The sequence below is a fragment of the Nematolebias whitei genome, chromosome 18, assembly GCF_014905685.2.
Source record: "Nematolebias whitei isolate Nwh7 chromosome 18, NemWhi1, whole genome shotgun sequence".
NCBI classification, from domain to species: Eukaryota; Metazoa; Chordata; class Actinopteri; order Cyprinodontiformes; family Rivulidae; genus Nematolebias; species Nematolebias whitei.
Genome location: NC_056515.1, coordinates 1,895,702 through 1,910,772, shown reverse-complemented (window position 1 = coordinate 1,910,772; position 15,071 = coordinate 1,895,702). Strand labels below are relative to the sequence as shown.

At 46.7% G+C, this 15,071-nt stretch overlaps 1 protein-coding gene across 1 annotated transcript in view; it reads right to left on the bottom strand.

Annotated features, from left to right (window-relative positions):
• odf2a (outer dense fiber of sperm tails 2a) overlaps positions 1-15,071 on the bottom strand; it is a 40,096-nt gene that overhangs the window by 6,188 nt on the left and 18,837 nt on the right. The window contains exons 12-13 of the mRNA XM_037692526.1: positions 4,105-4,205; positions 3,843-4,005 (exon numbers count right to left, since the gene is read on the bottom strand). Of these exons, the coding sequence (XP_037548454.1) occupies positions 3,843-4,005; positions 4,105-4,205 (264 nt within the window). The remainder of the gene's footprint in view (positions 1-3,842; positions 4,006-4,104; positions 4,206-15,071) is intronic.

The window sequence follows — 15,071 nt, the reverse complement described above, 5'->3', positions numbered from 1 at the left end:
GTCTCTCCAGCTGCAGCTCTGAACCCTGTCTCTCTAGCTGCAGCTCCCGCCCCTGGCTCTCCAGCTGCGGTTCCGGTCCCTGGCTCTCCAGCTACAGCTCTGGTTCCCGACTCTACTGTTGCAGCTCCGGTTCCTGACTCTCCAGCTGCAGCTCTGGTTCCTGTTCCTGACTCTTCTGCTGCAGATCTGGTTCCTGACTCTTCTGCTGCAGATCTGACACCAGACTCGCCTTCCGCAGAAGATCCTGAGTCTACTGCAGAAGACCTGGAATTATCCGCAAAAGATCTTACGTCTGCTGAGGTCCTCATCCCTGGTTCACCTGCGGAGGTCCTCTTCTGCCTGAGTCCAGGAGGGCACAGATGGATGCCTCAGCTACCCCAGAATGGATTGTCCTCTGGTCACTGGCTGGAACTCTGGCCTGAGGGTGGATGGTTTCCAGGTCGCTGCCTTGATCAGGTGTTGGTCGTTTGTTTTAATCAGTGTGTGTATATATTCAGTTCCTCTGCATCTTGTCATTGTCTCAGGATTGTCCTTTATGGTGTCGTGTTCTGCCTCCCGTCCCATCCGCCTTGTGTTGTAAGCTGCCCTTTTAGCTCTTTAATTTTGTTTTGTGTAAATAAACCTTGTTTAACTTTTACTCTCGAGCCTCTTGTCATCCTCCTGCACATGGGTTCAAACACACCTGACGGCTGAACGTGATAGAATCCGGAGACCATACTGAACCCAGCAGAAGGATGATCACCTTGTTTGAGTTCTTGGCTCGAAAGGCAGACAAGACTACCCAACGAGATGAGGAGAAGAGGGCACAGTTTTGTGGGACCAGTCTGGCCATCAGATCTAGGTCCTCGGCGTCCCCATCTCTCCTCCCCTCACTGCTGTGCCCCGCTGCTGCACCTCCTACCCGAGACTGGTGCAGAGAGGAGAGAGCTTCACAGACGGGTGGGCAGCCCAACTCTTGGTTGCCGGAGGGACGGCGGAAAATTTTGCTGGTGGGGGGAGGTACCCGTATCTGCCAGAGGAGCAATCTAGCTCTCGCTCACCGGAGGAGCAAGGAGAGAGTTTGCTGGGGGAGAAGTACCTGTGTTCATCAGAGGAGCAGTCCAGCCCTCCCTCACTGGAGGAGCTGGAGTAGTGGAAGTCTTCGCTGGGGGAGAGGTACCTGTATCCACCAGAAGGGCAGTCCAGCCCTCGCTCGCCGGAGGAGCAAGGAGAGATCCCACTGGGGGAGAGGTGCCCCGACTCGCCGGTGGGGTGATCGGGTCCTCGCTCTACAGAGGACAACCTCTGCTCCCCACAGCCAGCTGCAGACCTGTTTCCTGCCTGGGCAGCTGCACCATCCTGGGACTTCATGTCTCCTGCTTCCTCATGGCTCAGCTTGACCTCCTGGGACTTTTCAGTTAAACCCGCCCGGCTCTTTCATCCGTCCTTCAAGAGGGTCCAGATGCATTCCCGAAAGCGTTCATCAATGGCGACTGCCAGATCCACAAGCTCGTCGAAACTGCCTGGTTTGTCCCGAGCCATGATTTGGTCCTTAATAGAGTCAGACAGGGAGTTTAAAAATGTATCTTGTAGGCGATATGGCTCAAATATAATATCGTGATATTTCAGAGAATTCTGACGATAATGATAAATTTTGTGATATAACAAAAAAAAAAAAAAAAAACAGAAATCATAGTTATTAATTTGACAAAATTATCTTAACATGTTGTTTTGTAGTATTATATAAAAACTAAAACAGCAAGGGTTAATTTTACTGAAATTTTACTGCTCTGTCTTTCATCACCTGACTCTGTTCTTGGTCCATGGACTGTGGAACTCAAGAGACAGACCTGTGCGTGTTTGTATCGACAGTTTAGAGCGGGGGGAGACCCAGTCGAGAGCTGCGCCCGCACTGGCAGCCTAGAGCGATGTGGGGGGGGAGGGAGAAACAGTTGCGCTGTCACTGTCTGTACCCGCAGTTTAGAGCTTTATGGAGAAACGCAGCGAGCAGCACGTTGTTTGATTTTAGCATTTTAGCTAGCTAGTATTGTGAGCAGCTAATTAGCATTACACCAGTACCAACAGGTGTGTGTGTGTGGGGGGGGGTGCAGTTCGGTAGTTTGACACGCTCGGTTTTGTTAACGGGGCGGGGCATACACTGACGTACTTACGTCATGAAATTAGCATATCATGATATCATTTATTTTCCCGGGCAAGCTTTTTTTACCAGTATTATCAAGAATGATATGATTTGGCCCAGCCCTAATGGCAGCACCACTTAGGTTTGTGAAGTTTCACCTGAAGGAATCACAAGACTTCTGAAACAGAAGTGGACTGGAGGACAGATGTTTACCCAGAATGCATTTCAGGAAACAGCTCCTCCCAGCTGTCAGCACGGTGGTGGAGGTTGATGGTTTGGACATGTGTTACAGCCACAGAACCTGAGAATCTTTAGAGTCAAAGTTGGGGTCAGGTGCAAACCGGTCCACCAAACACCCAGAACCAGATGTGAAGTTTGACTCCTCTGACAGAAACCGGGTTCAGGTCTAAAAACCAGAGATAATGAATAATAAATAAAAACAGCTTGTCTTCATTTCTAAAGTCTACTGCAGCAGATTAAATCATAAACATGAAGGGGGAGGGGCTGCAGAAGTGGGCAGAGTTAGGCACCAAAATAATGTGCACCGCCAAGAATACTGCTTCTCAAGCCGTGCACGAAAAGCAACCGTGATTGTGAAAACATGGCCACCTGGCTCGCTGGCGCTCTGGTGATATCAGACTGAGGTCTGTTTTCTCCAGAAGCTACAGCCGAGTGAGATACCAGCTTTAGTGTCTCCGGTTTCTGCAGCTGGTTCTGTGCGTCAAAACATGAAAGGTTTAGGAAGGCTGGTTCTGGAGTCAAATGTGAGCCCATATGTCCAACAGTTGAAGCTTGGACCAAACTGGGTCCAACAGAACCATGATTCCAAACACAGCAGCTGATCTACAACAGATCGGGTCAAAAAGAACAGAACTAAGGGTCCAGTAAGAGTCCAGAACATCTGTATTGACTTGGACCCACAAATAAAGCTGCTGTCAGCTGAGTAGGTTTTGTTCTGTGACATGTCTCTAGTCCAACTTGTGTTTAGAGTTTTTATTTTAAAACAAACACAATGAACTTTTACCATCTGTCAGGGTTTTCTGGTCAGGGCGAACCCAGTAGTGCGGACAGGGACTCAACTCGGCAGAAGTACAAAATTGAGAAATTTAATGATAATAATAAAATACAAAAATAACAGGCTGACGAGGCAGCGCAACTTACAAAACGGGATGAAGGCACGGGAAGCTCAGAGGGACTCAGGAAACTCAGAAGACTCAGAAGAACACAGGGACCCAACGAAGACGACGCGACAAAGAACAAGACTGAACAGACGACTTATATACAGGGACAAGACGAGACGTGATTACAAACAGCTGTGACGAGACAAGGGTGGCACCAATTGAACTAAAGAGAAAACACTAGGGAACACAGACACAAACCGGGCCACCAAATGGTACCATCCTTACACCATCAAACAGCGCATGTATTGATTTACACCACTTGTATGACTTAAAATGATAATAAAGTTGATGGTCAACAGAAAAGTCTAGAAAAACCTACTGGTGCCATGACCCAGGTCAGCTAAGTAACATGTGACCACACCCCACATGCAATTACCTGAAGGGTAGGACAAATCTGAACACCTGTGTAACAGTTAAACAACACAGAACATTCATCTGGTCTCTTCAACCATCAGTGAGCTGACACAGAAACCTCAATGCTGGAAAGAAGACCTAACCCTCTTGAGCTGGAGTTGTCAGGTGGTCTCAGGTGGTTAAGTCACCTGTTGGCGAGCATCATCCAGAACTTCCTCCAGCCTTCGGCCCAGAGCAGAACTCTCTCTGGTCTTCTCCTCCAGAGAAAGTTGGTTTCTGTGGACAGCTTTCTCCTGCTTTGCCACCAGGGCGAGAAGGTCAGAGTTCTGAATGCCGACCTCTTCCAGCTTCCTGTTAAGGGACAGAGGAGAGAGGATCAAACCACAGAGCAGCCAGACAATCCCACAGAACCGTCTCAGGTGTTGTAAGTTCTACTGGATCTGAACTGACCTCTCCAGGTTCTCCATCTGCTGCTGGAGTTTTCGGTTCTCCTCTATCAGACTCTTGTTCCTCTGTCTGAGAAGATCCATTTGGGTTCCCTGAATTTCCACCTAAAACATGAAGAAAAGTTCTTGAGTCCAGGTCTACCAATGAAAGGAGTCCCAGTCCAAAACATCTGACCACGTCCATCTTCCTCTGAAGCAGGCAGACCTTCTCGTTTGTTTAAAGAGCTCTAGACAGGAAACAGAACTTTAGTTCTGACATGGTGAATTCCAAAGAGGTGAAAACTTCCTGATCAGCTGAAGGATGAGGGAGGGACCTCTTAGGTCCTTTTCAAGTTTTGGTTGGATCTGTTCCTGTTTCTTAAAGACTTGGGGACCCTGTTAATGTACTGGAGAGTTTTCAGCTCTGAAATGTGTTGTTTTGGACTGGACCAGAACTGTTTGATCATACAAAAATACAGACTATCGAGCTTTCAGCTGAAAGGACAACAGAGAGAAAAATCACATGAAGTCCAAAAAACCTCTGAAACCCTTCAGACGGTCTGGAGAATGGTTAAAGAACTGTTGATCCAGAACCATTTCAACATATTACAGGAAGGTCTGGACCAATGAAGGGAAAATGAGGACTTAGATCAAAGAGTGTCGTTAAAGGCGGTGAGTTTACTTAAAGCTGGCTTCTTCAGCTTTAGATAAACTCACGCCTTTAATGACACCCTTTGATCTAAGTCATCGTGTTTCCTAAAGCTAAAGAGCTGGTAAAGGGAGTAAAGCTGGTTTCTTCAGCTTCCTGTGGGCCCACCACCTGCTGGAGGGTCCATTTGAGTCAGGTGCATGATGCTATGGGCAGTGGTCAAAGGCGGGAACCTTGGTGCCCTGACCCTCGCTTACCAAAGCTGGCTCTTGGGACATAGAACGTGACCTCTCTGCAAGAAAGGAGCCTGAGCTTGTGCGTGAGGTTGAGAGACACTGACTAGATATAGTTGGGCTCACCTCGACGCATAGCATGGACTCTGGAACTGATCTCCTTGAGAAGGGCTGGACTTTATTCAACTCTGGAGTTGCCCATGGTGAGAGGCACTGAGCTGGTGTGGGTCTACTTTTACCACCCCCCCAACTTTGCCTGTGTGTTGGAGTTTTCCCCGGTAGATGAGAGGGTAGCTTCCCTGCACCGTCGGGTGGGGGGACAGGCTCTGACATTTGTTTGTGCCTATGCACCAAACGGCAGTTCCAAGTATCCAGCCTTCTTGGAATCCTTGAGTTGTGGCCCCAAAGTTGTCTGTGCTTCTTGTGGTGGCCATCCACAAACTTGGTGGTGGACACCCTGGGTTAGGGAGGCTGTCAAGCTGAAGAAGGAATCCTATTGGTCCTTGTTGGCTGGTGGGACTCTGGAGGCAGTTGAGGAGTTCCGGAGGGTCAAGAGGTCCCTAGCCTTGTCTGTTGCTGAGACAAAAGCTCGGATGTGGGATAGTTTAGTGAGGCCTTGGATAAAGACTCAGTCGGCTCCGAGTTGATTATGGTAAACCATCAGGTGGATCAATTCCAGATTTACATGAATCCTGTTCCCACGACACACCTAGCGCTGCTTGAACCAGAAGCTATGCAGGTGGGACGTACACGTCTAACACCTGCATAGGTGTTACCTGATGAAAGACAAAGACGTCGGGAGTCAAAATTATGTTTTTATTGTGGAAAAGATGGACATTATGTAGCATCATGCCCATTTCAGGGAAACTAAGTTGCCCGCCGGTAAAGAGGGAGATACTGGTGGGTACGTCCTCTTTCACTCCTTTTCATAGACTTACACGCCCCACAGTCATCCAAGTTAACCAAAACCGTTTCCCTGTTGTGGTTTTGATCAATTCAGGTGCTGAGCAAAATTTAATCAGCCAAAATCTGGTCCAAGAATTATCACTCCCTGTTCAAGAAATTCAACATGTTTCCATAGCAGGAGTCACTGGTGAGACACTGGCTCAGATCCGCTTTAAAACAGCTAATCTGCACCTAATAACTTCTGGGAATCACCACGAATACATTGCTTTTTTCATATTCGACTCACCCAACACCCAGTGTATTTTAGGAGATCCATGGTTGAAGCATCCATCCATCCATCCATTATCTTTACCCGCTTATTCCATTTTGGGTCACGGGGGTCGCTGGTGCCCATGTCCATCAATCACTGTGCGAGGGGCGGGGTACACCCTGGACGGGTCGCAAGTCCATCACAGGGCCACATAGATACAAATGAGACAAACAACCATTCACTCTCTCACTCACACCTAGGGACAATTTAGAGTTACCAATCAGCCTAACATGCATGTTTTTGGTCTGTGGGAGGAAACCGGAGCACCCGGAGAAAACCCACACATGCACGGAGAGAACATGCAAACTCCACCCAGAAAGGTCCCTGGACCGGGGATTGAACCAAGGACCTGCTCGCTGAGAGGCAGCAGCTCTACCAGTTGCGCCACCGTGCTGCCCCACGGTTGAAGCATCATAACCCCCATATTAATTGGGAACTCGGGAGGGTGGAGAAATGGAGCAACAGGTGTCTTAAGCACTACCTTCATTCTGGTATCTCCAACCACTCCAGACCTGACTCGCTCACAGAAGAGATTGACTCCATTCCCCCCGAGTATCACGACCTGGCCCAAGTATTCAGTAAACAAAAGGCTTTATCTCTGCCTCCTCATCGGCCATATGATTGCTCCATTGACCTTCTTCCAGGGGCCCCGTTACCGGCCAGTCGCCTCTACAACCTCTTAGGCTCCGAGAGAGATTCTATGAAAACTTACTTTGAGGAATCCCTCGACTCAGGGATTATTCGCCCGTCCACCTCTCTTATGGGGGCGGAGTTTTTTCATAACCAAGAAAGACAAGACCCTTCGCCCATGTATCGACTACCGAGGACTTAACAACATTACTATTAAAAATAAATACCCCCCTTCCGTTAATAGATTCTATTCACGAACAATTGCAATCTGCCACAATCTTCACTAAACTGGATTTAAGAAACGCTTATCACTTGGTCCGTATAAAACATGGAGATGAATGGAAAACGGCTTTTCAAACCCCCCCTTCGACATTTCGAATACCTTGTCATGCCATCCGGCCTGACCAACGCTCCCGCTGTCTTCCAGGCAATAGTTAATGACGTCTTAAGAGATTTTATTGGTGATTTTGTATTCGTATATCTGGACGACATCCTCATCTACTCTAAAGATAAGACCAAACACACTACACAAGTTAGAACTGTGCTTCAGAGACTGTACGAGAATCAATTATTCGTAAAAAGTGAATAGTGTTGTCACGTGCCATCTGTCTCCTTTTTGGGATTTATCTTTGGGCAAGGACATTACAGAACAGACCCTGAGAAGACCAAGGCAGTGGTGGAGTGGCCGGTTCCTGAGACCAGGAAACAATTACAGCGCTTCCTGGGATTTGCAAACTTTTACTGACGCTTTATAAAGGATTACAGCCACATCGCTGCACCATTGTCACAGCTTACCTCCATCAATAGGACATTCAGATGGAACCCTGAAGCAGATGGAGCCTTTGGTAAGCTAAAACAACTTTTCTCCTCCACACCCATCCTGTGTCATCCAGACCCCAAACATCAGTTCATTTTGAAAGTAGACACATCTGATACTGGGGTAGGAGCGGTGCTGCCCCAAAGGTCTCCCAGTGATAATAAAATGCACCCATGTGCCTTGTTCTCCCGGCGCTTGTCCCAAGCAGAACGGAATTATGACGTGGGCAACCGGGAACTTCTGGCTGTAAAATTAGCCTTAGAAGAATGGCGCCACTGGTTAGAGGACACTGAAATTCCCTTTTTAATATGGACAGACCATAAGAATCTGACCTACTTGAGGGACGCCAAATGACTGACCCCCAGACAGGCACGTTGGTCACTGTTTTTCAACCGTTTTAATTATACAACGTTCAGACCCGGTTCTAAGAATACCAAGCCTGACTCTCTCTCCCGCCAGTTTTCTTCCCCAGAGGTACCTGACTCTGAAGAGAACATCATCCCTCCCATCTGCATTGTTGGGGCCCTCACCTGGTCTATTGAGAGAGAGGTTCACGAGGCTCATAAGAATGAACCTGATCCCGGCACAGGACCCCCTGGAACACTGTTCGTTCCCTCTACTATGAGGTCTAAGATACTCGAGTGGGCGCACACAAATAAGCTTTCCTGTTACCCTGGTACCTCACGCATGTTGTCGCTTATGAAGACTCATTTCTGGTGGCCTACGCTTTTCCAAGATGTTAAGGAATTTGTTGCAGCATGCGCTACCTGTGCCAGAAACAAAATGGGAAATTGACCCCCTGCTGGTCTGTTGCAACCACTACCCACGCCCAGCCGTCCATGGTCACACATATCAGTGGACTTTGTCACAGGCCTACCACCATCAGAAGGTAACACAGCCATTCTAACTGTCATTGATAGATTTTCAAAAGCAGCCCATTTCATTCCACTACCACTACCACTACCACTAAGGAGACGGCTCATCTCCTTGTTCAGCATGTTTTTAGGATCCACGGCATTCCATCTGATGTGGTGACAGACCGAGGCCCACAATTCATTTCTCAGGTATGGCACTGTTTTTGCAATACTTTGGGGGCATCCGTCTGTCTCACCTCCGGTTACCATCCCCATTCTAATGGTTAGGCAGAGAGGTGTAACCAAGAGTTTGAGACCACACTACGGTGTATTGTGGAACACAACCCCTCGGCTTGGAGTCAACACTTGGTTTGGGTGGAATATGCCCACAACTCGCACAAATCTTCAGCTACAGGTATGTCTCCCTTTGAAGCCTCCCTTGGCTACATGCCTCCTTTGTTCCCCAGTCAGGAGACAGACATCACCGTACCCTCCGTTCAACACCACTTCCGACGATGTCGACGTGCCTGGTGCCAAGCCAAGGCGGCTCTCATACGCACAACTGCCCAAAACAAGAGGTTTGCCGACCGCCACCGTTCTGCTGCACCATACTACCAGGTGGGTCAAAAAGTATGGCTCTCCACCAGAGACATGCACCTAAAGGACACACCCAGGAAGATGACCCCCAGGTTCATCGGTCCCTTCCCCATCATCAAAATCATCAACCCCTCTGCAGTTCGATTATAACTCCCTAGTTCTATGAAGATTCATCCCACTTTCCACGTTTCCCAAGTCAAGCCTGTTTCAGAGAGCCCATTATGCCCACCTGCCTCCACCCGCCCGGTTGATCGACAATCATCCAGCCTTCACCGTTCGGACCATCCTGGATGTGCGACGCCAAGGAAGAGGATTCCAGTACCTCGTTGACTGGGAGGGATACGGTCCAGAGGAGTGTTCATGGATTCCCCGCTCATTCATCTTGGATCCCAGCCTCATCACTGCCTTCTTCAAGGCCCATCCCGAGAAGCGCCTCAGGTCGCCTGGGGGCGATTCTTGAGGGGGGGAACTGTAAGAGTAGCACTTGCTGCAGCCCAAAGATGGCCGCCGATTACCCACAGCTGACGGTCGTGTACCTGATGAGCCCCAACTCTACATAAGGCTGTAGTCAAGTTCTACTCTTCGCTGGAGCATTGATTCCTCTTCGTCATCCTGTCGTTTGGATCCAGTCCTGTTTCACCTTGGTCCTGTGCCTCGTTCCCTGCGCGTTGCCCTCCAGCCACTTGCCTGCTTCGAACCGCCTGTTGGATTGGACCTCTCTGGAAGCCTTGGATTCAACACAGAGTTTCTCTGCCAATCCATCTGTAAGGAGAAAACAAGACAAAACAATCAATTTCCTATACTGCCCTCTTTGCCGGGCCATCCTGACCGTGTCTTTCCTCTTCCAGGGGTTCCAGTCCACCAACGTGTATATATGTATATAAGAACCACTGTAAATAATAAACACTGTACACTTTCCAGCTTGAGTCTTGTGTCGTTTTGGGTCTTGTTACAAACTGGGTACCTTGAGTTATAACAAATCAAGATGTTTGAATAAAATTACTTTAACACCATAACCTTCACAAAGTTGATATTTACTGCAGGACTGTTAATTTGCATTTGTTTTATATTATTAGTTTAGCATATGGTAATCATGGGTCAAGTTGAGATGACACTCTCTTTCAAGACAGAACAATAAATAAGAATTATTACCAAGAATATATCAGCATCAATAAACTGTAGAACAGTAACAAAACAACTTATTAAACTATCACAGGTACATTGAGATGGAGCTGGGAAGTTATTCTTCATGCCAGTTGTCTTCATCTGATCTTTTGTAAAAATATGTATGAATTTATTTTACATTCTTAACATTTTTCTTTGCAGGACTGCATTAATTAATTTTCTTATCTGAAGTTCTTCTATCCTGCTTATGTAATTTTTTTGTGTGTTCTAATTGTTCCCTCAGGTTTTTCATCTCTGTTCCCTGATTGCATTGCCTGTTGATCCATCCTCCTGGTCCTGTTGATCCTGGATCATCAGTTCCTGGCATGTCCCTGTCCTCTGAGGCTACATTTTCATCTTTCCTTCATCTCACTCGCCTCATTTCTGTTTCTTCCTTCCTCAGTCTCTGAAATTACAATGGCACTGTTAGCATGAAGATTATTGTTCACTAAAAATATGGCATGTAACACCGTTCGTACCAAAGTTTACTTTAGAACAATATGTGATCACTGGTCAGATCACTGGTCAGTGGAAGTTCTGCTGTTCTTCTCATTTGGTTCTGGTCCATGAACAAAAATGGTTGGAACCTCCTTCAGTCTCACACAACCTGACTGTGTCTTTGTGAACTGCCCTCTCTCAAAATGTGCCTGTAGAGTGATATATTTATTTCCTTACACATTTCTTTGACAGTTAAACATTTTGAGCCCTGATTGAAAATGTCTGTGCAGATTAAACTCACAGCACTCAGTTTTGTGTTGTTGTGATGATGGTGATGGTGAGGTTGCTCCTGCTGACTTGAGATGATGTAATTAATAAATAGTAGTAAAAGTACTTAATTAAAGATTGTTTTACATATTTTATAATAAATTGTTTGGTAATTTATTTTTGCACAATTAACACTTATTTTGTCATGTTATGATTTTAACTAGAAGCAGTTTCATTTAAATTAACATTTTAATCAATGAATTACAATTTTACAATAGTTGTCATGATACAAGCACAATCAACTCAGTTATCCAGGTACTTGGTTGCCATAAAATAAAAAAAAATTAAAATGACAAATAGAACAACTATATTCAGGTCTCTCTTGTAAATGTGTCCTCGTGGTTCAATGGGACTAACCTGTTTAAATAAAGGTTGAATTAATATCTTCTACAGAAATGAAGAATTCATTGCAGATGATCTAAGGTAAGCTGGAACAGATCTGAACTGCTGGCATGGAGGACAAGGTAGAGCGTTTTCATGCTGCATGCAGAGAACATCAGAAATGGCTTTATAATAGGTGTTACTCTGTTTGGTTTTTTTTTTCAATTGTGTAAAGTTATAAAACACTGTTGACATGGCTATATTGATCATTGTCTTGCGTAGACATTTTTTTCCAACAAATATGTGTTTGCAGTCTCGTTTCACTCTAAAATTTAATGAAAAAATCTTGTTTCCCTCTAAAATTTAATGATAAATGTATAAGCCGCGTCTAAAAATGCTTTGAGAAAATGCATAGTCAGTGAAATAATCAGTAATCAGTTAAGTAATCAGTTCGTTACTGATCAGTAATTACTGAAAGACGCCGGGTAAAGTAAGATAATTCGATGTTTGTGTTATGTCGCGCCAGTAGCCGCTCAAACTGACTGACAGCGATGAGCTGTTTGGAACTATTGAGAGCCGCATGAACCACATGACCGTGTATTGGCGAGTTCAAAGAGTGTCGCAACTCTCTCTCTCTATGGCGTTGGTTTGCATTGCCGGTAGTAAGTCGGACCCCTTCAGGGTGGGAGTTGGATTCTGCCAGGGCTGCCTATTATTACTGATTCTGTTCATAACTTTTATGGACAGAATTTCTTGGTGCAGCCAGGGGTAGAGGGATTCAGTTTTTATGGACTTAGGATTTCATCTCTGCTCTTTGCAGATGATGTGGTCCTGTTACCGTCATCGTTCCATGATCTTCAGCTCTCATTGGAGCGGTTTGCACCCAAGTGTGAAGGGGCTGGAATGAGAATCAGCACCTCCAAATCTGAGGCCATGGTCCTCAACCGGAAAAGGGTGCATTGCTCTCTTCAGGTCGAGTGCGAGGTTCTGCCTCAAGTGGAAGAGTTCAAGTAACTTGGGGTTTTGTTCACAAGTGAGGGAAGAATGGAGCGTGAGATTCAGATAAATTGGTGCAGCATCTGCAGTATTGTGGACACTGTACTGGTCTATTGTGGTGAAGAGCCGTATGTAGGGTTTTTGGGTTTTGTCCTGTCTTTGTCTGTTTCCTCACGTTTCCTGTTCAGCTCTGTTTTTCCTCCTTGTGTTCAACCCTTGTCTCACCTGTGTCATGTTAATCACTGCAGGCGTCTGTCATTGTCCCAATCAGTGCCTGTGTATATATTCAGTTCCTCTGTCTTGTCTTTGTCTCTGGATTGTCCTTCAGTGGTGTCTTGGTTTGCTTCCCATCAAGCCTGCTCTGATCTGTTCTCAGTACCAGTAAGTGGCTGCCCTGTCAGCCTTTTGATTTTGTTTTTTGAGAATAAATATTTTGATCTTTTTACCTAGAGCCTCCTTGTCATCTTCCTGCACTTGGGTTCAACACTCCTGATGGCAGATCCTGACAGAATCCGGAGACCATTCTGAACCCAGCAGGAGGATGATTACTTTGTTTGAATTTTTGGCTTGTGAGGCGGAGAAGAGGGCTCAGCGCGACAGAGAAAGGCAGGAGAGAAAGAAGAATCCATTTTTCGGGACCCACCTGGCCATTAAACCCGGGTCCTACCATACCATACCAGCCTTTTAAACCGGGTCCTCAGCCTCTCCGTCTCACTCCTCCTCATCTGTTCGTCACACTGCTGCACCCCGCTGCCCACCTCCTCCTCGTTCTCCTCCTGGCTGTACCGCATGATCGTCAGAGAGAGGGAGGCGAACTGCTGGTCCTCCCCAAATCCAGCGCATGGAGGAGAGAGCTTTGCAGGCGAGGGGGAAGCCCAGCCCTTGGTCGCCGGTTGAACGGTGGAAGATTTTGCTGGGGGGGGAGGTACCCGTGTCCACGAGAGGAGCGGTCCGGCGCTTGTTCGCTAGAGGAGCAAGAGGGAAGTTCACTGGGGGAGAGGAACCCATGCCCACACTTGGCGGAGGAGCAGTCCAGCCCTACCTCAGTGGAGGAGCTGGAACGGTGGCAGGCTTCGCTGGTGGCGATGTATCTTGGTCCGCCCAGCCGCGAGGAGGTCCAGGCGGACACTCCTCCATCTCCTGCTGTAGCTCCGTCTCCGCCACCTGCTGCAGCAGCCCTGACTCCATCTCCTGCAGCTGCAGCTCTGGCCCCTGGTTCTCCAGCCGCACCCCCGTCTCTGGTCCCTGGTTTCCAAGCTGCAGTCCCGATCCCTGGCTCCCCAGCTGCAGTCCCGTCTTTGGTCCATGGTTCTCCAGCTGCGGCCTCGTCTCTGGTCCTTGGTTCTCCAGCTGAAGCCCCGTCTCCGGTCCCTGGTTCTCCAGCTGCAGCCCTGTCTCTGGTCCCTAGTTCCCCAGCTGCAGCCCCAATCCCTGGTTCCCCCAGCTGCAGTCCCGATCCCTGGCTCCCCAGCTGCAGTCCCATATTTATTTTACTACAGAGGCTTGAATATGATATTGGGATTACAGGAACGGCTCTAAAGTGGTTTAAATCATATCTATCTGATAGATTCCAGTTTGTAAATGTAAATAATAAATCTTCTTCATACACCAAAGTTAGTCATCAAGTTTCTCAGGGCTCAGTGCTTGGGCCAATACTCTTTACTTTATATATGCTTCCATTAGGTAAAGTTATTAAACAGCATGGGATAAATTTCCATTGTTATGCTGATGACACACAATTATATTTGTCCATTAAACACAATGATTCATATCAGCTACTGAGACTACAAGCATGTCTTAAAGACATAAAAACCTGGATGACCCTTAATTTTCTCCTGTTGAACACAGACAAGACTGAGGTTTTGGTTTTTGGACCTGAGCACCTTAGGAAGGAATGTTTCAGTCTTTCTCCCTCCTTAGATGCATTAATCTGTCCTCCAGCTCTAATGTTAAAAATCTTGGTGTTATTTTTGATCAGGACATGTCTTTTATCCCCCACATTAAAAACGTTACTAGAACCTCCTTCTTCCACCTGCGTAATATCACTAACATTAGAAACATCTGATCTAAAGATGATGCAGAAAAACTGGTTCATGCATTTGTCACGTCTAGACTGGACTATTGCAATGGTTTATTAGCTGGATGTCCAAATACTTCTTTAAAACGTCTTCAGTTGATCCAAAATGCTGCTGCCAGAGTCTTAACTGGAGTTACTGGGAGAGATCATATTTCTCCAGTTTTAGTTTCTCTCCATTGGCTCCCTGTCAAATCCAGAATAGATTTCAAAATCTTACTTCTAACCTACAAAGCTCTCAACAACCTGGCTCCATCTTATATTACAGATCTTATTGTTCCATATTTTCCTAACAGAGCACTTCTCTCTCAGACTGCAGGTTTACTTGTGGTTCCTAGAGTTTCCAAAAACAGAATAGGTGTCATGAACCAGAGGCCGGATCGCAAACAACAACAACAACCACTGAGAGGGTTAAAAGATTTATTGTGAAATAAAGTAAAACTCTGGAGTAGGTCCGGTTCTGGGCTGGTTCCGATCTTCTGATTGGTAGTTCGAGATTGGGTAGTGTTGTAGTGGCGGGCTGCCAGTAGAAGTAGAACTGATGTTAAGGTCCACTGGAACGGAGTCCAACAGGCTTGCAACTAAAAGATAAAGGTTAGTAGATGCAGGGGGAAAAAGACTAATTGGGGAAATGAATCTGTGGGAATCAGATTCAGGGGTAAGGATAAGTCCGTGA